We start from the raw sequence: 27,498 nt of genomic DNA on the forward strand, positions 1-27,498 counted from the left end.
TAATTTTTTTTTTAAGATTTATTTATTTATTCGTACAGAACTGGGGTACAGGCCAGAGATGCGGAAGGTGAGAGGATTCACCAGAGACAGAGTGGGAAACAGAACAGGCAGATCGACGAAGTACACTGCTGAGGGGAGCAGCGGGCGGGTCAGGAGAGGTCTGCCGCACCATGTGGTCACCTCCGGGGCAGGCGGGAATCGAACTCATGCGGAAGCGGCTTTAGATTCTCAGTGCTGTGCTTTAACCCGCTGGGCCACCAGGGAGGGCCTAAAAAGTTGTATTTTTAAACTATATTTTATCTCCCTTGAATATAACTTGTCTGTACATTCCTATTGCTTTTTCACTAGTGGGAATGTATAACATTACACACATTACATTACTTGAATGTTTTCTATTTCTCCTTCATATAATCCAGTGCACCTCCCAACCCATCTAGCTAGTCAATTAATTTTTGAGTGTTCATTATATTCCATAAGCTGTTCATAGGGAATGCAAGAGAACCATTTTGAATACATATTTTTTTGAAATATCATTTTCCACATAAACTTTTTTGATGTTCTCTAATACGCACTTTGTCAAAACTATGTAATGCTCTCCATTGTCAGAATCAGAAGGAGAAAGACATATACTAAAGAGTGGCACTTATATCTGGAATATAGACAAACAAAAGTTAAGTTAAACTCAGTCAGTGACAAGGAGGACTTTAGTGTCTTCATGTAACTGGAGGTTGGTAACATACTTCTGAAGAGTATGTAGTTTCAAATCATATAAAATGGTTTAAGTTAATGTTACTTTGGCTCAAAGTAAATGATATAAGTAAATAAAAAATCAAGAGAAAATATTTGCTATTTTTAAATTTCTGGGATGAAATTTACTATTCTGTAGATGGTCAGGGACACAGCTCTGTTGTTTTATATATGTGAGTAAATGAACTAGGAAATAACTCTAACATATAATGTTTGACCTTCAACTAAGCTCTTACTGAACTGGAAGCATCAGCTTTCTGATGCTTAAGTAGTGTTAACTGTGGCAAGAATTGGTGGTTTGGATTGCATTTTTAGGACTATATTCAAATTAAATAATTAAAAAGACAATGCTAGATGTTTTAAAATGCAAAATTAAATTTTGAAATGCAAAATAAACATTTTGTTAGCCTAGAATTGGAAACTTATGCTGACTTAAAATAACAAAGCTTATATTTGGAATATGTTGCAATAAGATACATATTCATTTATTATACTTTATGATAAACTAAGTGTTCCACCAAAGAAATCTATGTGTTTTGCAAGATTCTGCTTTCTACTGTTTTCATTATTTGAAAACACAGATACACTGAATCAATCTTTTGCTAAGTAGGACATTCTATGTATTATAATTTACAATTATAGCTACTTAGGTAAGACTTGAATTTATGAAGGCAATAACCCTTTTAAAGCATAAATGATGCACTCTAGGGAATTGAATCAAAACATGAGACATATTCATTTTGGATCATAGTAATATTGATGTTTTAAGGGTGGATCACAACAAATTGGTAAGATCATCTGAAGTTCTAGTTAAATCAGTAATCACCTTTCAGTCTTTATAATGATGAATGCATCCAGAAATTAATTTTGTCAAAGAACCACTTGCCAGGATTGCACTGCACACGACTGACATTAACTTGCAGATGCAGTCTTTACGGCTAACAGAAGGACAAAGTGGTTGACAATGTGACATTACTTGGAACAGGATTTTTTACTGGAACACACATCATTTGTTCTGAAAACATCAACATGGCTCAGTAAGGTATATCCTAAAATATACCTGAATATTCAGAATATATATTCTGAATATACTGATAAAGTGAAAAAACTCAGACAAATATATTAAACATGTGATGTTCATTTGGAAAGCCCATTTTCTTTTCTCAACTTCTATAACTTCTCTCTTATCAAAGTGACCCTGGCAAGTTAATTTCTAACTCTCCTTCCACCTCTATCCTACTATCACACTTTCTAACTGCTCTCATTTCACTTAATAAGTTTATTGTTAGCACTCACTGATTTTGCACACTTGAGGGCATATACTAATTTATCTTACAAGAAATTCTATTGTAAATACACAACTCAGTTCTTGGCACATACTGAATGTAATTGAATTAATAAAATTACAGGAACCATTGGTTATTTGGGTTTTCTTAATAAACAAAACCAAATACAGAAATTCTGCATAACAAGGATGTGCCAGGTATTACAACAGAGGCTTTTTAAATTGGTATTTGTGTGATGCTAGCAAGACAGAACAGAAATAATCAGATATTACTGCTGGAGTTAGGATAAATGGATGGTGAAATGCAGTTTGGCAGATCCTAGTAATACCATCAAACAGGGAAAGAGAGAACCTAGTATTTGGGTCTGTGGCAGCAGAAAAAAACTAACAGATGGGACCTCTTAGGAGAATTAGCAATGGTAAACAGGTGTGGCTTGTATTGGTAGGGGAAGAGCTGGGCACAGATATTGCAGAATGATTGGCAGCAAGCACTCACAAAGAAGAAATTCCCATAAGCTGACAAAAATAAGAAAGTGATTGAGTGGAAAGTCAAATACATTTTAAAAATCTGACAGTCGTGATGAGGTAGCTAGTTAGTGGTGATTTGGAGTATCCGACTACAAATATAGAGCTATGAAGGCAGACTGCATCGAGTTACATCCCCTTCCATGAAATCAGAGTCCTGGATCAAATAATCCTCAAGATAAAGATTCGATTACTGGTAGCAATATTAAAGGTAGGGATATGGCCAGAGAAGACATAGATAACTGAAGGACTCACAAAGTCAAAGGAGAAAGAATCACCTGAGGCTACCTTGCCTGACTAGACCAGTCTGGTCCTGCCCCCACCTATGCATGAATCCAGAGAGCTGGGCTGGTCATAAAACTAAAGATGAACCAGTTAGGTTTAGAATATCACTTGGAAAACGGAGCCAAGAAATAACATTCTTTTGAAAGACTTGTGACTCATTTATGTATCATTCATTCATACATTAGTAGTATGCCAGGTCATAATTTTATTGCTCTGAACACTAATCTACCACAGTGTAAAACTTGGAGTTTGTAGTTACTGGTCTCAATTCAGGAAAGGTCAAATACCTTTTCAACAAATACAAAGAGGTACATTTGGATGACAAGGGTTTCTATCAGTAACAAAGAATCTTTTTGCAGAACTGTTATATAGTTTAGGCTATGAATAATCAGCAATTTGAAAGCCTGTGATAAGGAAATGTAACTAAAGTAAAAGAGTCATTTTAAAAATGTGTTTTCAATAATATGCTCACTTGAATTACAAAGTCCTATACACCAATTATAAGGAAAGAATTTGTAAGTTTGCAGGCAACAATAATTATCCAAGACAAATTTAAGTCCTAGCTTTGTATCTTGTTGTCATGTTATCTTTGATTTACAATGCCTATGATAGTTACTGGCCCTTATCTGTTTGATAAATTTAAATGAATAAAGTGTATGTTACATTCTGTAATACAATTATTCAATAGTAACAACACACCATGCTTGCATATTACATTAAGTAAAGATGAATTCACCCAAATACCTAATTCTTAAAAGATAAATGCAAAAACCTGACAGCTCACTGAAATATCACTAGCATAAGTGAACCCCTACAAAGTAAATTTTATCACTAGGAAGAAGTGAATGACCCTGATTACTTGTCAATAGAAAAAGATGTTGAATGCAGGCATTTTCTTCCTCCTTTGGATCAGCAATCAGACTCACTCATAGTTCATGAATTCATGAATAGCACTATATACTTCCTTTGCATTTTCAAGTAGCCAATGCTTCCCAAGTGTTCATATTACAAGTGTACTCAGTCATCTCTCTTTTTCTCTGGTGTGGTACTCCCATGATTTTTAGCCAGAGTGTATGTCAAAGAGTTTCCTATGTGGACTCAGGTTCTTTTAACAAAGTTTTGTCTTTAATTAGAATATTTATTCCTTTGCAGAGACGGGACTATTGGTTAATTTGTGGTCATGAAGTCAAATGTATTGATTTCACATCTAAAACCAAGGTTAATTTTACCTGTTCTAATGAACATCAGAATAACTTAAGATGACTCATTTGAGAAATGCTGGCACTGGTTTCCTTACCTTGATTTATTTCCAACAGAAGTATGAAGACAAAGATAGTCACCAAATCTACTATTTTCAAATGAACACTTGCTCACTTACATTTTGAGCATTTAATTAAAATGTGAAGGAATTAAAATTGGGCCCTCCCTGGTGGCGCAGCAGGTTAAAGCACAGCACTGAGAAGCTAAAGCCACTTCCGCATGAGTTCGATTCCCGCCTGCCCCGGAGGAGACCACATGGCGTGGCAGACCTCTCCTGACCCGCCCGCTGCTCCCCTCAGCAGTGTACTTCGTTGATCTGCCTGTTCTGCTCCCCATTCTGTCTCTGGTGAAGCCTCTTGCCGCCCCTGCACCCCTGGCCTGTACCCCAGTTCTGTATGCATAAATAAATAAATCTTAAAAAAAAAAATCATTGGAATAATTTGATTCAATACCAGAAAACATCATGGCTCATAAGTGTCAGATAAGGATAATTGACAGACTTTAATATTAAAAGATAAAGGAAAAATCAAATAGAATTTCAAAACTTATTATGGAATTCCCAAAAAACAATAATTTAGGAATTCAAAGGTCACAAAGGCTGCATTCATTATAAATGTTTTCATTTTATATCCTCAAAATTTTCTATTTTTCAATCACTCATGAAGTTATTCATGAAAGGTTTAATGCATTGGGCAAGAGTTAACTTCTCATTCTGTTTCTTACAAATACTTTTAAAACTCCTATGCTATAAATACCAATAGATGAAGTGAAATGAATTGAGAAAAAAATAGCGTCAATACTCTTGAATTAATAGCACAAGGAGGTGGATGTTTCAGTTCATGGAAAAACAAAAACAAAAATAAAACAACTAAGAATACTACCCTTAATTACAAGCCTATATTCAGGTTTTATTCAAATGAAAACAAAACAAAAAATAAAATCTTTTTACAGTAATTGCCAAATTGCCAATTTCTCTGAGAAATAAACCATAATATTCAGTGCTAAGTAACTGTGAGAAAACAGCTCTCCCCCTAATTGCTTTTGTCTTTTACCCTTACCTGATAGGTGCACCTTTGGCCTGTGCTGGTCTTAACAATACAGTTATTGTGGTGGCAGTTTCATTGAGAGAGGCATCAACTCCTTCATAGTCAGGTAAAGTGGGAGCTGAGAGGTGATTATGACAGAAAAAAAAGTTCAATTAATAGGAATATAATCCAGTTCAGGATGAACTTAATTATATAAAATACACATTATTTGGTAGGATGGCATGTTACAGAATATTAAACCTGGAAACCAAAAGCAATAGAAGACCGCTTGCCAGGATTTACTACTAAAATTTAATTATTAATTTATTACTAAAATTTATAATCTAGCAATCTGTGACTCCAAAACATTTTGTGAAAATAGTTCAGATTTTACTTTTCTAAGATGTAGTAATCAGCAATGATGTGATGGGAGAAAGCAGGCCAGATTTTGGTGGGCTAATTCTGAAGTTGCACATGGAGATTTTGAGATGCATGGTGAGCGAGAGTAATTTACGAACTTCTGATTGTGGAAAAGCCCAGTACTAGTGCCTGGATTATTTTCACCACTGTGATGACAATAGAAAAAGACTGGTGACTTCAGTTTGAGATACTATAAAAGAGTGTATCAGTTGCAAGAATGTTTAAAAAAAAAAAAAGAAACCTGTAAGTTTTCAAAATATGTGACAATCTTTGGAGTAGAATCTTATTTTGAGATGGGTGGAAGAGAAATCTCAAATGACTTTTAATTATTTCCATGTAGAAGGGTGTTTAAAGATGCATATATATATAATGAGTAGAACCTGGAATTACCAGAAAAGTGGCATCTAATGAAATTTTTGAAATATTTCATGCATTCATCAAACAATAACTGAATATACGTTATGTGTCAAATTTATGACAAGTACCATAAATAGGCCAAAAGGATACAGTTGCTAGCATTAAAAGTAAGGATTTTTCAAGAGTGAGTTTTTAAAAACAAAAATCATAGCAAAATGTTAGGTGAAAAAAAAGAGTTGCCTGAACCTTACGAGATCACGTTCTCAGTAATGTCTATTTAGATTTTTATCTATACTAGATTTTTAAAGTTCATCTATATTTTGTAGATTCTCATCCAAAGGAACTCATCATTCTTTAATATCACTACTGCTGATTCTGGAGGGTAGAAAACTTGTTTCACTACACTGTAATATCTGCAAGTCATATTTTAGTACAGCTATTTGTCCAAAAGTAAATAAACTGGCAATTATAAAACTGCTATTTTCTAACACAGATTTATAATATTTGAAAATTCTTTTTATTAGACTATTAAGAAATTTCAAATGTCTTGCAAAAGAACTATAGTTCATATTGTAATAGCTAATTTGTTTCATAATATGCATTTTTGAAGTTATATATTACATTCAAACCATTTCCAAACAAAAATTTTAACTTAATATTTAGAGAGTATATATCTTCCATTGGGTATAAATTTTACAAATTCATAATATGACAGGAAATGTTTAATTATGGATTATATTGTTTTATACTATTTGGAACTGTAATAAAAGTGACTACAACAGAATAAAAGCTTAGAAATTCACAACTGGTATTTTTGTATATTAAGTGCATGATTCTTTGAAAGATGCATTTTTTTAAATATAACAATTCAATTACATATAAAAGATACAACCATTGTAGTAAGTTTTAACAAGTAACAAGGCTCTATTCTGGCAAAAATTTAATAAAGTTTAACTGATAAATTGGCTGAAGAAGGCATTTCACCTGAAAAGACCTGTGAAATACATTATGAAATTGTGAAATAACAAAAATGTTACTATATTGATCAACCTAAAGTACTCCAAGATAGCCTCATTCAGAAATTTGCATTTTTCCACAAGATTTCCAAGAAAAAAAAATCATCTGTTTAAAATTATCAGAATGTCAGTGAAAATGGAACAGAGACAAGGTATGTGGTACTAAAATATTAGAGACCTACCATTTTCTTTAAATCGACTTTAATTAAAAATCTGATATCATAACTGCCAAATCTTCAAAAGGATAATGAATTTGTTAACACATATAATGAAAGACTGCTAATAATATATACATTTTAAAAAGACCACTGTCAATTAAATGTGACCTTCTAAGATTATATTTGAATGTGAATTTATGATCAATAGTAATCTGTACTCAGGTATTTCCTGAAAGTACCTTCAGTCATGAACAAAATCAGTGACTGGGATGGATGAGTCAGTGTATAGGTGACACTCTAGGGTATGCAGTAATAAACCAAACCTGCCTGCACACTGTTCATTTGCATACCTGAGATATTGGTGGTCACATTGATAGCTGTCGCTGGTCCAAAGCCTTTGACTGTGCTGGCTCTTATGAAAAACTGATATGTAGTTCCAGGATGGAGATGCATAAAGACATGATGTGTACTGTTCCATAAATTTGACACAGTCTGAGGAGGTCCAGCCACTGGAACTGCAGGATCAAATGATCTTATGCTGCTGTAGCTGACCTATTTTAAAAAATATATTTCCTATTACATATCTAATATAACTCACAATTTCTAAATAAATTCCTTTAAAATAGTATTATAAATATATTTCAAGAGCATCTCTGTTGAAACATTTTTTTTTCATGTCCATTTTTTTAAAAAGATTTATTTATGTGTACAGAACTGGGGTGCAGACCAGAGGTGCAGGGGCAGTGAGAGGATTCACCAGAGATACAGTGGGGTGCAGAACAGGCAGATTGTTAAAGTACACTGCTGAGAGGAGCAGTGGGCAGGCCAGGAGAAGTCTGCCGCACCATCCAGGCCCGGTGAACTCACACTGAGGTGGCTGCAGCCAGCTTGCAGTGCTACCTCCAAAAACATTGCGTTACCAGGGAGGGCCATCTTTTCCTTTTTTAAAAAACATTTATTTATTTATGCATTTAAGAACTGGGGTGTACATCATGGGTTAGGGTGGAATGAGAGGATTCACCAGAAGCAGAGTGGGGAATAGAATAGACAAATGTACTGAAATACATTGCTAAGGGTAGCAGAAGGGTCTGTTTTGCTACGTGAGCAGCTCCCAGGGATGACACTCATGCTGCAGTGGCTGCAGAAAGCTTGATAATGATATATTTTAACCTCTGTCCACCAGGAAGGCCCTCTTCTTTTCTTTTTTGATATGTTTGTTTCATCGTTATTCTGCATTATCTACATATGTGCATGTAGTTATGATGGTTTGTATGTATGCATGTATTTATATCTAGAGTTATATCTGCTATTTTCATCAAAAGGTAAGTTAAGGGCCCTCCCTGATGGCACAGCGGGTTAAAGCACTGCACTAAGAAGCTTAAGCCACTTCCGCATGAGTTCGATCCCGTCCTGCCCCTGAGAATATCCACATGGTGAGGCAGACCTCCCCTGACCCACCCGCTGTTCCCCTCAGCAGTGTACTTCATCGATCTGACTGTTCTGTTCCTCACTCTGTCTCTGGTGAATCCTCTCACCCTCCGCATCTCTGGCCTGTACCTCAGTTCTGTTTGAATAAGTAAATAAATAAATAAATAAATAAATCTTTTTTTTTTTTTAAAAAAGGTAAGTTAATGTACTTAAATATGAATACACATACATATACATAAAAATTCTAGGCTTATAAATTTTAATTATAGAGAAAGTGTTCAAGAACATATATAATTAACATCATTCAATATTCTGTCAAATTTATACAAGAAGTTCATGTAAGTAGTATTCAAGTATGCTAATGTCACAAATTATAAGACTCCACTAGTGATTTCTGTTCATAATGCACTCTGTAGTCACCAGAAATTTAACTATAATCAATCAAATTTAATCAATACTGACTATACATTGCAACAAATGTACACACTTGTACAATTAAAATGGTATTTCTGCTTCTTTATAACTACATATATATTTTCATATTTAAAAATAGAAATGATTTGTTTTCAAGTTGAGATGAGGTTTTGGTATAGCTGAATGATAACATATTTTCCTTTTTCTGTTATTAAATCCTACACTGAAACAACTGGCATTCAATAGCCTGCACTAATGTATGAAATATGTGCTTTGCAATCTTACAGAAATTTATATATTATAACCATTGTTAAGTCTGTCTGATAAGGCCAAGCCTGCTTCCCTAAAATAAATAATAATCTCTCTAAGGAAAACTAACTTTCCCTTCAACCCACATTTCAATCAACTCCCTCATTCTCCCAGTACCTCATACTGAGTAATGATTCCATTTGGATCCAAAGGTTCTTTCCAGTTCAAGAAGATCTTATTTTCAAAGGATGTTCCTTGAAGAGAATTGACTGGTACAGGGCCAGGCACTACAAAGATATAAATGTGGGGTTATAAGAATCCTTACATTAGAGTCAGAACAAGGAAAACCATGTAAACAGACACTCCAAGCTTGAAACAGTATAAAATGTGTTGTTAAAAACTAATATACTGGCCCTCCCTGGTGGCGCAGCGGGTTAAAGCACAGCACTGAGAATCTAAAGCCGCTTCCGCATGAGTTCAATTCCCGCCTGCCCCGGAGGTGACCACATGGTGTGGCAGACCTCTCCTGACCCGCCCGCTGCTCCCCTCAGCAGTGTACTTTGTCCATCTGCCTGTTCTACTCCCCACTCTGTCTCTGGTGAAGCCTCTCGCCGCCCCTGAGCCTCTGGCCTGTACCCCAGTTCTGTATGCACAAATAAATAAATCTTAAAAAAAAAAAAAAAAAAAACTAATGTACTATATGACCAATCTTCTTAATTTAGTAAATAAAAATTTACATTACTTTTACTAAAATTGATTAAGACCTAGATGCAAGATTGGAAAGCATAAAATAAATAGAAGAAAACATAGCCAAACTGTCCGTGACACATCAAACTAAATAGCTTACTTACAGCAAAATAAACTAATTAGAAAAAAAAGATGCCTTTCTGAATGGGAGAAAATATTTGCTTATCATACATCTGACAACAGGTTACTAGTCAGGATTTACAAAGAACTCATACAACTCAAAATAGATGCCTCTCCAAACAAGACATATTATGGACAACAGGCACATGAAAAAACATTCATCATCACTTATTATCAGCGAAATTACAATCAAAACACAATGAGATACCACCTTTCTCCAATGAGAATGGCTCATTAAACACAGAAATAACAAATGTTGCCAAGGGTTGGAGGAGAAGGAATCCTCGTACACTATTACTGGGAATGTAAACTGGTCCAGTCCTTATGAAAAATGGTATGGAGTTTCCTCAAAATAGTAAAAGTAGATCTACTATATGATCCAGCAATTCAGTACTAGGTATTTACCTGAAGAAAGCAAATTCATTGATTTGAAGGGATGTATGCCAAGTTGTAGAAACAATGTAAAAGCCTAACAAGAATTCAGTGGCTTAAACAGATGTGCTATCTACACACAATGGAATGCTCTCTACTTATTTAAAGAAAAAGATGAACTCTTGCTTTTTTTTCTAAAGGTTTTGTTTATTTATGCATACAGAACTGGGGTACAGGCTAGAGGTACAGGGGCAGTTAGAGGATTCAGTTAGAGGATTCACCAGAGACAGAGTAGCAAAGAGAACAGGCAGACCAACGAAGTACACTGCTGAGGGGAGCAGTGGACAGGTCAGGAGAGGCCTGCAGAGTCATTTGGGTCACCTCCAGAGCATGGAATCAAGTGACCACTGCCAGCTTCACAGTAATACGCTCCAACCTGCTGGCCACCAGGGAGTGCCAACTTTTGCTAGTGATATTTGGCCAACATGGAGTGGGATAAGAAGGAATTGTGAGTAAAGTAATTCAGAAGGAGAGACACAAATGCCAGATGATTTTTGAATACAGAGAAACCAAACAATGGAAATGACAATAATTAAACCAAAAACCAATCAGACAAAAGCAAAAACAAAACCCTAGAAACATGATGCAGAATGAGGCTACTAGAAGAGGAGGGAAGATGGTAGGGACAAAGGGGAATGGGGCCCATGACCTATGGTAAAGGACTTATGGCGGTGAGCATAGTGTGCTAACTAGTATCTGATGAGGTACAAATCTGTTCCCCTAAATCATGAAATACTGCAAGCCAATGTTATCTCAATAAAAATAAATAAATAAACTAAATCTATAAACATCTAATGCAGGAAATGTACAATTGCAAAGTTATTTTTTATTCAAAAGAATATTTTATCACCTTAGAGACCTGACTAAATTGTGTAGTCTAGTTTTCTCTGTTGTATACCTCCAATAACATGAAGAATCATTTGTAATTTGTTTCAAGAACAGAGCTGTATTTCCCTGAAAGTATTTTTTGAAGATTATGATAAGCCCCAAAAGAGTCTCCATAAACAAATTCATAAAATAATGAATGATGAAAATAATTAGCACTCTTTAGACTAAAAATCCCAATCCTATAATACTGAATTGGATTGCCCCATTAATAGTCAATGTGGCTTTTATAGCTATACATATTAAACTTATATAATTTTAAAAAGACAGCATTGATCATTACAAATGAAAAACTAAGATGAATAGATTCAAATATCATTCTTCAGTCTTTAAAATAAAATTCCCTTTTTTAAAGCCATGCATCAAACTGTTTTATATCAGACTTATTTAGAACTCAACAATCAGTGTAACATTTCTCATGTCACCAGGTACGACAAGATCTAAGAAACCTTCATTCTAGTCCTTATTTGCAAATGTCATATAATGACAATACCCAGTGGTATCACTGAATGTGTCGCTTTTATTCATAAACTATAAGATGCTTTTGTGGAAATGAATTATTCTATTAATGTTTCCTTAAATGTACAGTTGCCATTGATTCACATAAATATTCAATTTCTTGTCCTTGTATATGCCTCATCCATCCTATTTTGCCTAAAAATGTGTTTTCTTTTGAAAGTGTTGACCTCAATATTGGCAAGTATGATTTTTAATTAATACTTTTTCTTAATCTAACGTTTCAGTGAACTTCACACATGACATTATCTAGAAATGTAGTTTCAGAATATACAACAATTTTGTGAGGACTGAAATAAATTAAAAATCACTGGATCAAAGGAAATTCAATGCATCGTGGCTTGCAGCATCAAAAAATTCTGAGTGATATGTCAAAAGAATAAGATTTATTTCAAATACAAGTAGATGATGAAAGATGTTATGACCTCTGGGACAGACAATATAATTTGGTACATTAATAATAAATTAATAAAGGAGAGAACCTACAGAAAACCAGAAAGATGCCAGCACTAAACTTCTTAAGATATGCTCAGCTAAGAGCACTGAGAGAAATTGGCAAAATCATTCCCTCCACTGATGCTCAGGTCCACAATGTGGGCATGTGCTCTGCAATCAATCGAGGCAGAGAGGTTTTGATGTCCACTCTGTGTAATTGGTGGTGTCCATTGGGCTGCCTTGGGTATTAGTTTGTTGTGCAAAGTAGTACCTGTTAATTCCACTCTAATCAAATGACATAAACATAATATGACTGAAGGAAAAATATTCTTCACCTTTCTGTACATGTCCTAGATGATAACTATTGTGGGGAAGAGGCAAAATTCCAATGAATGATTGTATAATAATCACTACCTGTGTTCACCAATTGATCAACAAATATTAAATGAGGATGTGATATATTTCAAATTGCTTACACATAGGGACAGTTTAAAAAATGTCCGGGCTTATGCAATGGAAAAGGAGTAGATCCATGGTGGTATCTCTAGAATGAATACATTTCTATGTTCTTCTTACACGTTTGGTTTTGTCAGTAGGATTAACTTCAAGTACCTACATGTACTGTGGACAGGAGAATTCTATACACACACAATAGGTGGGGTTAAAGACACAGAAACAAATTGTACTCAGTAATGTTCTGCATTTTGCATAATGCCTACATGCAGATAACATCTCATGTTGTTTTAAGATTTTTATAAACATAACACTAAGTTACTAAGACCAAAGAATAGCAGTCTTCACTTCGTGGAGAATGTCAATTCACCATCTGCATGAACAACTTTTAATAAAGACAGAATGCTGACTTTTATTCCCCTACTTATGATTTATTTGAGAGCTGTTTCAGCTAAACATTTTTGCACATAAGAAGGTCCCTTATTATATAACTCTTAAAAAAGAAAAAGAGAATAAAAATGAAAGGTGGGTGTGGCAAGATGACGCTAAATACGCATTGCAGCCTTTAAAAATAAAATGAATGTACATTTAAAAATAGCTTTGTATTAGCAAGAAATATACCCAACTAGGCTTTTCTGCTGAGCTAACATCATATTATTGATTTTTTATGAATGCTGGGATAAAAATGAAAACAAAATCTCATGCAAAAAATTCTACCCATGCATTAAAAAAATGTATGCAATAAATTAAATATACATTCTACCTTAGGGTTCTGGTGGGAAATCATTTTAGCTTGCTCTCATGATTTATTAATGTCTCCAGAATTCTTTCATGGAGTTATATTCTTTTATTAGATGGCTGATAATTTATTCTTTTTCTATGTATATAGGGCAGCAATAAGTTAGTAAGACTGACTTAATTAGATCATCATAATCCATAGATCTTTGCAATAATAGATTATGATTTAGGTATTCTGTACCTGTCTCAGAAGCAATGGGACACAGCAAATATTCCACATAGAAACTAAAGCTTACAGTGCAGATTTTCAAGACTGTTACTTGCAAATATTTTAGTAATTTGGTCTTACACATAAAAAGAGAAGAGAACCTCATCATACTATGTGATCATGTTATAAAATAATGATATATAAGTAAGTAGCGTTACAATCAATACTACAAAAAAAAAGCTTTAAAGCAGAGGTTAAAATAAAAGAGAAATAGAAAATAATATCAAAATTCAAATGCAGAATTAATGTTATTTACTTTTTGAAATTACTCCGGGGTAAAATAAATGGTACAGTGACAGGTTTTATCAAGTTAAATCATCCATCAAAATTTCTGAGCAATCCATTTCCTGGTTACTAATCTAGCCATATTTATACTCAAAGACACATTAAAATTTAATGTATATGAAAAAAAGATTATGTATGTCTGACTTCATACTTTGGTTCATGGGAAGGAAAAACAAACAAAAAACCATACCAAAGAGTGCTAATCAAAATGAATTATACTATTAGCGAGTCATTAGTTAAAAAAGCACAAAATTCAGGCCCTCCCTGGTGGCGCAGAGGGTTAAAGCACTGCACTGAGAAGCTAAAGCCACTTCCACATGAGTTCGATTCTCGCCTGCCCTGGAGGTGACCACATGGCCTGGCAGACCTCTCCTGACCCTCCCGCTGCTCCCCTCAGCAGTGTACTTTGTAGATCTGCCTGTTCTGCTCCCCACTCTGTCTCTGGTGAAGCCTCTAGCCACCCCTGAGCCTCTGGCTTGTACCCCAGTTCTGTATGTACAAATCAAATAAATCTTTAAAAAAAAAAAAGGCACAAAATTCAAGTAACTGAGTTGAGTCTAAGATTAGAAATGAAAGAAATCATGTCCTCTTAAAGTTTAAGTGTATGAAATAAAACATGACAATATCTGATTTTACTAAAACTAAATGGATAAACATTTTCTAGTGTAATATAGACACTTTACTATCTATACCACTTTATAAAATGAATTAAAAATTGTTTAGAACTTTTGAAATCTTTGTTTAAACATCACATTCTATCACTTACCTATGAACAGTTATGTGAGACAGTCTTTCTTGCACAAATGTGTGAGATAAGATGTGTGTTATACATTTCCATAAGGGGCATAATGTGTTATGTGTTTATAAATAGGATTTGTTGTTTATATATCGTTATACCACAGTTAGGTATAAATTCAAATAAACAGCTAAGATCTCAAACATGACAAAAATACATTCACCACTCATAAATTTTTGATTTATTCTTTAAAATTTCAGAAGTATGACAGTAATGTCATGAATGATTTAGAGTAATTTTAACTGTTTTCTATAAAACTGTAATTAAGTGGGGTCAAGCAGTTCTTATTTGTTTTATTACAATGAAAACAACAGGAATTATGATGCTTATTTCCACATTCAGAATGAGATAAGTTGGAGTGATGAGAATTCTTAGGAATTATGATATAAGCTATTTTCTGGCCGTCTCATGCATGGTATCAAAATACATATTTGACCCTAAAGTTCAGAATTTGAGTGAATTTGTGAGCACTTCAGATATGAAATATATTCTATTTTCTGAAACTCAAAAAATATATACTTACTAGTTGATAAGCTTATCAAGAAGAATTTTAGAAAGGTTTAGAACCTATAGATTATCTAATTCAAACTTTTCATAACAAGGTAAGAAAAATGGAGAGCTAGAGAAGGGCTTCTCGAGGTCAGAATTACAAGCATCCAGACATACATAAAACCTGTGACTCCTCACCTACAATCCAGCTTTGCTTCATTACCCTAGAGAGAAATTTCTTCCTACCTGCTTTCTTTTGTATAAGAAAATATTGGGCAAGTTATAATTCAATTAATTGTACTAAGATGGACAAAAGATGATAACTTGCTGATAACTGGTAATGGCCTTTACTTAGATATACAATGCTAAACTTACTTTACACGTTGATATAGAAAGTTATCTAAAAAATGAGTGAAATAGGCATTCAGTATTAGATACTCTAGAAAAAATTTTAAGCTATCACATCATTCTTACTATATAAATTCCCCTTTTAAAATAAGGAAGTATGACCATACCATCTTCATCAGTTTGAATAATTGTCTCTTCACTTTCCTTCCTGCCTTCAGGATTGGTTAGGATCATTTTGAGGCTGACATTTGTATAAGGTGGCAGATGGTTCACAACATGCTGAGGAGCTTTGGGGTCCATGTCCAAGCAGTCTGCCTTGCTCTCGTTGTGACCGCGAAAGTAATGGTAGCAGATAGTGACATTAAAAGTGTGGCAACGAGTAATGTTGTAACCCAGGGATTCCCAGTCCACAGCAATGTGTCTTGCCTGTATCTCAGCAATCTTTAAAGTCTTTGGGGTTCTCATTGGCTCTGAAAAATAAAACAAAGATGTAGAGAGCTGTTAGATTTACCATGAATATTACGGAAAAATAAAACATTACACATAACATAGCATATGCAAACCTATGAAAATTTGTAAGTCATCCTGAATTCTGTTTGTTTTTAATATATTCATGAGTTCATTCCTGAAGGTTGCAGTAGGGATGATGATTTACCAATAGGAAAAGAAATGAAGTGAGTAGTTGTCAACAACTCCTAGTACTCAGGAATCTGGTGGCAAAATCACCTGAAACTTCACCACAACATCTTTATTGTTGTTGTCACTGCTCATTTTCCCAACTTTCTTTCCTTTATCCTTACTGAGCAAGTGAATTAGCTAATATTTCATAATGGCTAAGAGTCTATGAGTTCTGCTCTATGATTTGTCATGTCACCAAGTTTTGCTGTATACTAATTAGTCTAACTGTAACACTAAACAACCATTTACAAAATATGGTGCAGATATTAATTATCATTTATTATTTAAGTAATGATAATGCTCAGCAGAGCAAAAAAGAATATGAGAAAAATTCTAAGAACATGTGTATATTCACACTGTCATCTACCCTTCTTGATCTCTCTTTTTTTCCTAGGTAGGTAAGATAATCCATCCACTGTCACCTAAACCAAATAGGGAGGGGACTGTTCACTGGGCTGGAAAATGCTGGCAGAACTAAACACTCTGAAAGTTGGAGTCCATCCATCACTGTTTTCTAAGTGTATCCTTTCCTTATGCAAGACTAACTTTAATCGTCTAACTTAATCAAAATAATTACACTTTATGAAAGTCATTGCCATGGCGATGTCCACATGGCAAACAACCAAAACACAGCATAATTTTAATACATTTATTTGAGGAAGAACTTAAATTCAAGGCCAAGATCAAGGTCTTGCTTATATCTCTTTTAAATCATTAAAGAGAGTCATTATCTGGGGTTAAATAGAATTCAGTAGGGAAAAAAGAAGAAAAATAAATAATTCAAAAAAAAGACCAATTTGGATGCTTTTATAAATTTCCATTTCTGAGATTAAGTCTCAGTTCCTGTAAAAATAATCATCATGGTACACAGATGGCAAGCCCAAATTGGGATTCTAGTTCAATGTATTTAATGCGTTAGCTGAAATACACTCTGGTGGCCATTTAAATTAAAACTTCAAAACCGCAAAAACACACACACCCATGCAAATTAATCTGTGTTATAGTCAAATTGTTAGGTTTTAAATGCTGCTTGCTAGTCTTCTGGCTGTTCAAAGCAACTCCCTTTTACTCCTCTCCCTCTTTCACCATTTGTGTCTCGTATGTTTTACCTTAAGCACCATAAGTAGTCTGGAAGAAAGATGAGATGTTCTAATCATTTCTGAAATTCTTTATATGTCTAGTTCTATGCTGACATTTTCCCACCAGGCACAAGAGTGAGGTAATACTACTTTTATTTTAGTCAGAAAGCACAGTCTTTGGCACGATTGCCGACTAGCTGACTAAGCAGTAACAGGAAGGATCTTTCTGAAATTCCCTGATTATGATTGTGCTGCCTGCCTGCTAGGTAACAGTCGAATATAACTGGACTGTTCAGCTTAGATCATACTTTGTTCTGAAAATACCCAGAATGAGAAAGTTAGATTTTGGGGGGGGGGGGAGGAACCTTATACCTTTATGTATATGAATGAAAACCACCCCAGAGGGGGGAAAAAAAAAGTCACAACAAAACCCCACAATAAATATCACTATTCTACTTAGTTTAGTAAAGCCTAATAATAATAGTTATAACACATCTCCCTTTGGATCTGACATTTTCCCGTTTATGACTTTCTCTATTTCTTTATGATTACTCTATTTCAGTCATCTTTTCATTTAATTTCACTGTTCAATTTGCACTTATCTTGAATTCTAATACAACTTTGAAAACATAGCTAGATAAATTGTGTACTAGGATATTTTCATCCTACAACAGAGTAACTCTATATTTACAAGAGATAGTCAAAGATATACTTATTGAGTAGTATGTTTTATACACACACATACATATAGACAGCCTAGTTTCCCCTACACACACACACACACTCACACACACGCGCGACTGAACTTGATCTAATGGACTATGTAAAGTCACTGAACAGGAACTTAATCAAATAACTGTTTTTTTTTTTTGTGTGTGTAGATACTGAAAATAGGGAAAGCCAAAGTTTGCAAAGTACTAGCGAAGTTAAGGGGCTAAAAAGGAGTGTGATTTCACTAGCGAAAGAATGTAGCTTCAGGCTGGAAACTGGTAAATCAAGAACATTTAAAAATTAAGATGGTAAAAGAAAATAATAATGAAGTCAAACTTTGTAGCTCATTCTATTTTTCAAATGCCATGTGTTCAGTATGCACATTAACTAATCCAAGACTTCTCCCTAAATCATCAGACTTGGCTAAATTTATGACATAAGACTACTAACACTGGCAGAAAAATTAGTTTCAGGCCAAATGGGATATACTTAGAGAACAGGGTGGAAAAGGGATTGCAGAGTGAACAGAAAGAAGCAGGAAAAAGTGCTGGAACACTAAGCAAAATCTTATCATTCTCATTCTACTCTAGGTGAGAACTCAATCCTTATTAATCACCCTATAAACAGATATGTAAGTAAATTGGCATATGTGATTATTCCTGGTCCTCCCAGTCATTCCATTCATACAATTCCAATTAATCCTAGGAAAACTTCTACTAAGGTTAAAAAAAAAAAAGCATATATGATGAGAGAAATGTACTCACTAGTCTTTATATTTCCCTCCAAATGTTGATTAGCTACATTTACTAATTTCCAACCTGGAATTTTTCCTTTTAATTTGTCCATTTATTTCCTAGTGTTTATAATAAAAATAGGCTAATTGCACATCAAGATGAAATAAAAAGAAAATTTAAGTATCAAGTCTATAATATTTTTATATAATTATCAGGTAAATAAAGTATCAGCATATCACTGGTCTTACTTGAATTCTTAATAGAGTAAGCATGGGATTTATATCTGTAATTGTGTGTCAAAAGATGAAATAAAGAACTATTCAATGATCTTTGAATCTTAAGAAAAACAAAGGCAACAAGAACAGATAAAACCTGTTGACTTAGAGTCTCCTCTCAACAGCATGATGATTTAATAAGTGGTACCAGATAACCAACAAAAGAGAATTCAATTTTTGGTACTTGCAAAATAACACGTGACATAACAGGTCAATATCCATGTCCTTTTGTAGTGATAATCTCTAGTTATTCTGAAAGAGTTGTGAAAACAAAGGCTTTAGCAGTTATAAGAGAATTGAGGGCAGGGATCATATTTCCCTAGAATCAGTTTTTAATGATAAAACTTATTATCCAGCTGCCAGTCAGAGAAAAATAGAAGATTTCCCAAAGCTCATGCCAAGTAAAAAAGCAAGATCTTGTCAAAGATGCACACAAAGTAAGAACACTGAAGCGTGACAGGAACTCTGTGCTCCTGGCTGCCTTTTCAACAGAAATCCTCGAAGCTGACTGCAAAGCAAAATTTCCATTCCATTTATCAAAACAAATACTAGGGAAGCGAATTTCCTGATTTCCAGGGAAAATATTTGTTAGTGTAAAATACAAAATAATTTAGGATAAGTTTCTAAATAAATGTGAATTTAGAAATAGGGAAAGCAAGAGAACATTGGTGTACATTATGTGAGAAAAAACATTTAAGGTCTCTGGTAAGATGGAGGGCCTCTGTCTTTCCCTTTGATACTTTATATTCTTATTTTTTCTCTTATGATAAAGCTTTTATATTGCACATCTTTTCAATTTCATAGCATCATTAGTCTTGCCAAAGAGATTTCATCTCTGCTCCCATGGGTCAAATTGAGTTAATGATAAGTTGGTGAGATGACTTGATTAGTACTGTAACATGAAGCAGCCTCAGGTCCAAGAATAATCACAAGTCAACTGTCATCTCTTTTGACTTTCTGGCTCTGTTGTTGAAATGACATGCTTGGGCTCAGGGGATTGAGTGACAGGGGGTGAATGGCTCACTCAGCTCTCCTGCAGAGTCACAGTAATATTTACCAAGTACCATCAGACCAACAGTAAGCACACCATTAAATTAAAACAAAACATGTTTTCACTGCTCTGAAGAATGTTACCAAAATTTATCAGGATTATTCTAATGAACCTAGTATTTGCATTCCCTCTACAATAATGCTAAGGAAATGATTTGGATTTTTAAAGTAAATACCAAAGTGACATGCAAAGTTAGACAAAGATAATTTTTCTCCCAACAGGTGCATCTAACTAAATGTACCATGAAATCTAATGTTCAAAAACCGGCAGTTAAATATTTACAGGCCTTTTGTTGTGTATCACTTAACATTTTTATGGAATAATTTAAACTATCATAAGAAACATGTAATTAAAATCAATGAATCAACCTCCACCCATTCCTGCTGTTGCATGGTCCGCATATGTGTTATAATGTAAAGAAAACTCGAAAAATAAAAGCTTCTTTATAGCTAAGTACCTGTACTTGGATAAGACATAAAACAAAGGCATCTTGGAATCTCCCTGCTAGCACAATGGGTTAAAGCACTGCACTATGAAGCTCTCAGAAACCACTGAAGCACAAGTTCAATCCCCAGCCAGGGAGCTGACCCACACGGCGTGGCAGACCTGCTCCCCTCAGCAGTGTACTTTGCCATCTGCCTGTTCTGTTCTACACTCTGTCTCTGGTGAATCCTCTCACCACACCTCTAGCCTGTACCCCAGTTCTGAAAGCATAAGCAAACAAATTTTAAAAAACAAACAAACAAAAAAGGCATTTTACTTTTTATGAAAAAAATTAGTAGCATTATTAATTAAACACAAAATCTCTGGCTCATTTATGTATAACCCTAAACATAGTAATATGGGAAACTACCACAAAACATACACCATAGAAAACAAGGTGACTTTTAGAAGGCTCTTTATATATCAATACCCAAACTCAACAGGGGGTTTTCAGTGCTTTTTTATGCCCTAAAAGAAGACAAATTACACTTTTAGATTATCCTCCTAAAGTGAGGTAAGAAGTACATTATGTCCAGCACTGTTTGACCCAAGGAATGTGCTTGAAAGACTATATTGTATGTATAATAAAACCAATATTTTAATACATTTTAAGTTTGAGATAATGAACATGGAACCAAAGTTGTAATAGTTTTTTGTGTAATAGTTACAAAGATGGCCCCAATTCTTTACTTCCCCTTATATTCATATCACTATACAAATGCAATGTCTCACAGCAAAATAACAGAGTGTTTTTACATATCTTTCTGTTTGGGGCTTGCCTTCTGACCTGCTCTGGTCAACAGAATGAGACAAAAGTAAAGGTTGTGCTAGTTATGAGTCTAAAAATCTGAGTTTCAAAAAAAATATTGTATGGATCTTGTCCTTAGACATTCACTGTCACAATACATTCTCCATGTTTAGGGGATATACATGAAGCAGAATTGAGTCCTCCCGGGATACCAGCACAGGTGAGTGTGTATCAGCCAGCAAGAAGATATATGATGCAACCAAGATCATCAGATGGTCCTAGCTGACTTTTCCAGAAATGTGAGTAATATATACTTGCCTTATTCCACGATTAGATTTCTTATTAAATCCACATCATTGATATGATTTCTATTCTTAATCTCTTCATTTAGTAAATTGCCTTGATATTTGTGTGAAGATTATGTCAGTGGTTTCTCCATAGCATAGTATTTTTAAATTTTTATTTCTTTATGAATGGATTGTGCTAATCCACTATATGCTTATTTATTTATTTAGTAATAGGAAACATCTATTAGTACTTGATATGTGCCAGGTACTGTAGCAGTATGGCATGTGCTTTAAATAATGAATTTAAATGAATTTGATTTTAATCTTTTCCTTTATGATCTTTGATGGTAGAGTCATTTTTTGACTGTAGTATCACTGATACTAATATATTAAATATTGGTAAACAATCTATGAGTGAGAAGACAAGTCAATAGTTTGTTCTAAATTATAACGAAGGTAGTAGTTTTCATAACCTTACTATATCATTGCTACGTAGCACTTATTAAAATGTTTTTATGTCAATGTGACTTTGTAAATGCATTTAAAAGAGAACATATAAAGCAGACTACATTTCCTTTACTTGAGTGGTTAACTCTAAAAAAAACAAAACCATATCTATTTTAATCCTAACCCCTTTAACACTAATTAAGCGCAGAAATAACATGTTTCCTTCAACTATATATCTCCCTTACAAACATTTTACATCTTTCCTTGAATGAGTTATTCAAAAAATTTTTGTAAGGGACATTATATTTGTTAATAAAATGTTAAGTGGGCTCATTTTAAGCGACTGTGTCTTATGACAGGGAACCCGCCATTTCCCCTAAAATAAGCCACAACAATTGCATTACAAGGAGAGTCCAAGTATGTCATATATTTCAACTTAGGTCTTTGTTCATTCCTTCTGGAAGCATACTGCATAGGCTAATTTGGTTTTAATTCTTGAGGAAAGAAGAGACATTTTCTAAACTATAATATGCAAATTTCAAAAGTGATAGTGGTTATTGACACATCATAACACTTCACTTGATTTTATAAAATGCAAGTAGACAGGTAACATGTTTGCTTCAGGAAAGTAGAAAGATAGGTAAGAACTGCCAAGTTTATGATTATTTGTCCATTTCCTTTTTTGAAGCCACCATTTATTTTATGCTTTCATGCATGATTAACAGCTTGCAGATCCTTCACATGTAATCAATAGCTGTGAAGTTTTATATTAGGTTTAGAGATTAGACAGCCTTGATTATAAATTTTATTGATTTGTACAGCTTAGCTGCAGAAATCCCTGTACATTTTTCAGAGATTAAATTAAAAGGAGATATATAGCCTACACATTCTAGAAATGCCAGTGTGATTATAAGGTGTGACCTCTTTATACTCATTTCTCTAGATGAATAAAACCTAGCTAGTGCACTAAAACATGAATCAGCATGTCAACAAGCATCAAGCCCAGATAGTAAACACAGTGAAAATGTGACAAAAAGAATTACAAAACAGCAAGTAAACCTGCCTAAGACTATAATTAATACAGGAGACTTGCAAGGATTAATTGCTTCAGCTTATTTGTAAATTAGGAAATTGACAGAGATAAGAAAAATGAAGTTCTTAACTTCTACCTAGAAAATCTGAGCTTATATTAAACTCAAGATTCATGATCTTCTTAAGATAAATTTATGAGGAAAATTTTTAATTACTAGAAAAATAAATATGATCATTTTGAAGTTAATGAATAACTTAGTCACTATACAATTCATAACCAAATTTGTTATAAATATTCTCACCTTAAAAACTTTTAAAAAATTAAGTCCTTAAACCCACTATTTTAATGCCTAAATTAGTCCGGAAAAAAATGAATGAATATTCAACATCTATTATGGAGAGCTAACATTTTTAAATTCAAAATCTTCTTTTTCCCTTTTCATGTTCTATTATCACATTTTAGAATCATTTATCATTGTTATTTTTTGAAATTCTCTCATTATTATAATTTAGTATATCCTAGCTCTGTATAATTCCTATATATGAGACACATAAGACAGAAATAATTAAAAGGTAATATATTTTAGCATGCATTCTGAAATTTTCATTTCATTACCATAAATAAATATTCAATAATAAGGTTTAGTGCATGGACTACCTTCAGCCAGTCTAAAGAGTTAGAAAAAATATCCCAGTGAGTTTTATATTGGCCTTGAAGTAGATGAAGTCCCATAAGAGATTATATAAATAACAAAACAACTTTTTTATATTATATGACTTATACAAGGTATTAATAAAGGCTCTTTTTAAAATCTAATACTTCCAAGTATTAACATAAACAGAACAACACATATCAATGACAATGCTTGTCTTAGAACCCACAGATCTCTTAATGCAAAATCTCACATTCTTCCCAATGTCCTCACTCCAACAATCTACCAATCAGAAATCAAAGCTAATGTAGAACTGCCCAGCACATGTAAAACTGTCCATTCCCTTCCATTTACTTAGTGTGTCTTACCTTTACAGATGTCCTACTGAAGTTGTTCAACAGAGCTAAAAGTATATTGTCTTCTCATCAACAACTCTATTAAGATATCTCTTTTATAAGATTTACTTATTTATGTATACAAAAGCTGGGATACATGACAGAGGTGCAGAGAGTGAGAGAATACACCAGAGACAGAGTAGGAAGAAGAACAGACAGATCTACTGAAATACACTGCTGAGGGGAACAGTAGGGGTGAGAAAGAGGTCTGCTGTGCCATGTGGATCAGCTTCCTAGCTGGGGGTCATGCTGCAATGGCTGCAGCTGGCTTCACAGTGCTGCAGCTTCACCCATTGCACCACCAGGTAGACCTTATGCTAAGATATCTCATCCCATAGTCATTTCTGTTCATTTTGTGGGTCTATCTCCCATTAATATCTAAACTTGTTCAGGTCTCCAATGTTAATATGTAAACTTAAAATGATAAATGATGCCCTATATCCTATGCCCTATGTAGAGATAAACTGTCCAAATAAAAGGATCCATGTAGTAACAGTGCTTAATAAATGTTATAATTAATCAGTTTTTTAAAATACATAGCCAAGACAAAGAATAAATCCCAAAATCATTTCTTACTAGAACAATTAATTTCAATACTTAGCAAGTGAGTACAAATGGGCAAGACCTGTGCTTAAGATAACAATAAACTTGCACAAGTGTCAATATGTTGAAGGTATAGGTACATGCACAGACAGGTAAATTATATTTTAATGTGATACGAATAAAACACTATTGGACCGTAAAGGAAAGTACAATTTTAAAACTGTTAATAGGATGAAGTTGTTTCACCACAATAATAATGATGAGTAGGTGTTTTCATCTAAGAAAGTGACTATTATGAAGGGCATCAGGGGAAAAACATCTTTATAGCTATTCTGGGTGGAGAACTTCTACCTGCTCTTCCAGTATTTGTCAATTGCTGTATTCATTCATACTGAGAAGAGCGCACATGGGGAAAGTGAACAGATTTAAACATTAATCTTCAGCTGGATTGCTCCTTGAAGTCCAGATTCCTATATATAATTGCTTACCAAACATCTTAACTGTCCAAAAGGCATCTCAGGAAATTTCCAAAACTGAGCTAATGTTCTTGTGCAACTATTTCTCCAGTTGACTGTCTACTTCAACAAAAATAACTCCATGTCCAGTCATTTGGGCCCCAAATATTGGTATCATCTAAAGGTTTTTCTTGATCTTATCTTTCATAACCATTCTCTCTGCAAAACAAGTTTAAGAATCTAATACAGTATTTCCACCTCTCCTATTTCTTCCATCTTAAATGTTTTTAACCTGGATTACACACGTTGTGTCTTTTTATCCTCTCACAAAGTTGTCACAAGGATCCTGAAAAGGTCTCTAGAGACTACCCATCTAAGCTTTAGTGAGGATGAAAGTAATCATAGTGGGTCTGTGTGTTCTTCACAATTCTACATACCTTGCCTCTCACAGACTTGCTTCCAGCCTGTTCTCATCTCCCACTAATTTAGTCCTCTTACTGCACTCAAACACACCAAGCACATTTCTGTCTTGGGTGGGAAGGGGCCACATCTGTACTTGCTATTCTCTCTTCCTGGAATGTTCTTCCAGAAATCTACTTGTCTTACTCCTTCTTCTGCTGTGGGTCTTTATTCAAATGTCACCTTCCTTAATTATCTTATTCAAGTCAACGACTTCATTGTTCTCCATAGCAATTATGGCAGCTAATATCACTCATGTTTTACTTATTCATCTTTATTATTTTCTGCCTGCCCATATTAAAATAAGACACTATTCAATAAATACGTGGATTGCTATAGGAATAAATGAGTATGAATGAATTAATAGATATTTGTAGCTATAAAAATCAGCTATACATTTTGAAGTTCATTTTCAAAACAGAAAATTTGCCATTAAAATCCTATGTTTAAATTTAGTTATAAAATGAAGTTTAAACTATTGACTATATAAACTTCACCAAAAATTCTGCACATTTTAATTCTTAAGAATAAATTTGAATATTTGCAAATAATATATTCCAATATTCCAAAAGGGGTTACTCTCTTAAGACTGATAAAAAGACAAACTAATACAGTTCAAAAAATGTAAACCAAATAACCTAATGAAAAACCACGCAGAAAATGTGAATACACATTTCTCCAGAAGATACACAAGTGACCAACTTGCACATGAAAAATGCTCATCTCAGGAAAATGAAATGAAAACAATGAGTATCACTGCATGTGTGTGAGAATGATCAGTAGCATATTAAGTGTTGAGGATGCTGAGGAAAAGTAACCTTCATATACTTTTGGTTAAAATCTAAACTGTTCCAGACTCTATGGAAAAACAGTATAGAGATTCCTCAAAATACTAAAATGTTGATCAACCATATGATCCAGTGAATCCATTCATGCATCTACACAAAGAAAATAAGAACACTAACTTGAAGTGAAATATGCATTCCTATATTTATTTCAGCTCTGTTCACAATAGCCACTATGGAAACAACTTACTGCCCAATGACAGATGATTGGATAATGGCGATATTATTACACACACACAACACTCAGCTATCCACTTAGCTATAAAATACATGAAATCTTGCATCTATAACAAATGGATGGAACTGGGGGAGATAATGTTAAGAGAAAGAAGTCAGAAGAAGGAAGAGAATAACAGAGTGATTTCACTCATGTGTAAATTTACAAAAAAAATATAGCAAAGGAATAGATGAAACCAAATCAATACAAATATTTGAAATCAAACTGAGGCTGCTAGAGGGAGAGAGGAGATCAGAGTATAGAGAGGGTCCAGTGGATTGTGGAAGAAGTATTGGTCCTTCAGTGGTGGTTGTGTTGTGGTAAAATATATTTGAAGAGGTATGAACCCATATGTAAAACATATATGGTGTTATAAACCAAAGTTACCACAATAAAATATAAAACTATAAAGAAACTGGTTAAAATAGTCTATCTAAATAACAAAAATGCCAAATTTCTCTGAGAAATCAAATGACAGGAAAGGAAAAGTCTATTGTAGACCTCTGAAAAACAGAATATTGAAAAAAACACTGAATACTGGAAATATGAAATATGTTTAAAAATGTATCTACCTTAAATATCAGCTTAGTTTAATGGCATTCATTTTGAAATAACTTTTATTGTTTTTTGATCTTTCACATATTTTTCTTATTTTCTCAACTAGAGAGTAAGTTTCTACAGGGCAAGAACCATATTTAAGACTTCATTTCACTTCTTATTCACCG

The 27,498-nt window shown here is 33.9% G+C and overlaps 1 protein-coding gene across 9 annotated transcripts in view; it reads right to left on the reverse strand.

The window, feature by feature from the left end:
• PTPRK (protein tyrosine phosphatase, receptor type, K) overlaps nt 1–27,498 on the reverse strand; it is a 494,475-nt gene that overhangs the window by 91,247 nt on the left and 375,730 nt on the right. For all 9 annotated transcript variants that reach the window (XM_004673838.2, XM_012722555.1, XM_012722542.1 and 6 more), the window contains exons 8-11: nt 15,849–16,151; nt 9,347–9,456; nt 7,429–7,630; nt 5,161–5,266 (exon numbers count right to left, since the gene is read on the reverse strand). In XM_004673838.2, coding sequence (XP_004673895.1) covers nt 5,161–5,266; nt 7,429–7,630; nt 9,347–9,456; nt 15,849–16,151 — 721 coding nt within the window. The remainder of the gene's footprint in view (nt 1–5,160; nt 5,267–7,428; nt 7,631–9,346; nt 9,457–15,848; nt 16,152–27,498) is intronic.

This window comes from Condylura cristata, unplaced genomic scaffold (genome assembly GCF_000260355.1).
Source record: "Condylura cristata isolate star-nosed mole 26May11 unplaced genomic scaffold, ConCri1.0 scaffold00001, whole genome shotgun sequence".
Taxonomy (NCBI): domain Eukaryota; kingdom Metazoa; phylum Chordata; class Mammalia; order Eulipotyphla; family Talpidae; genus Condylura; species Condylura cristata.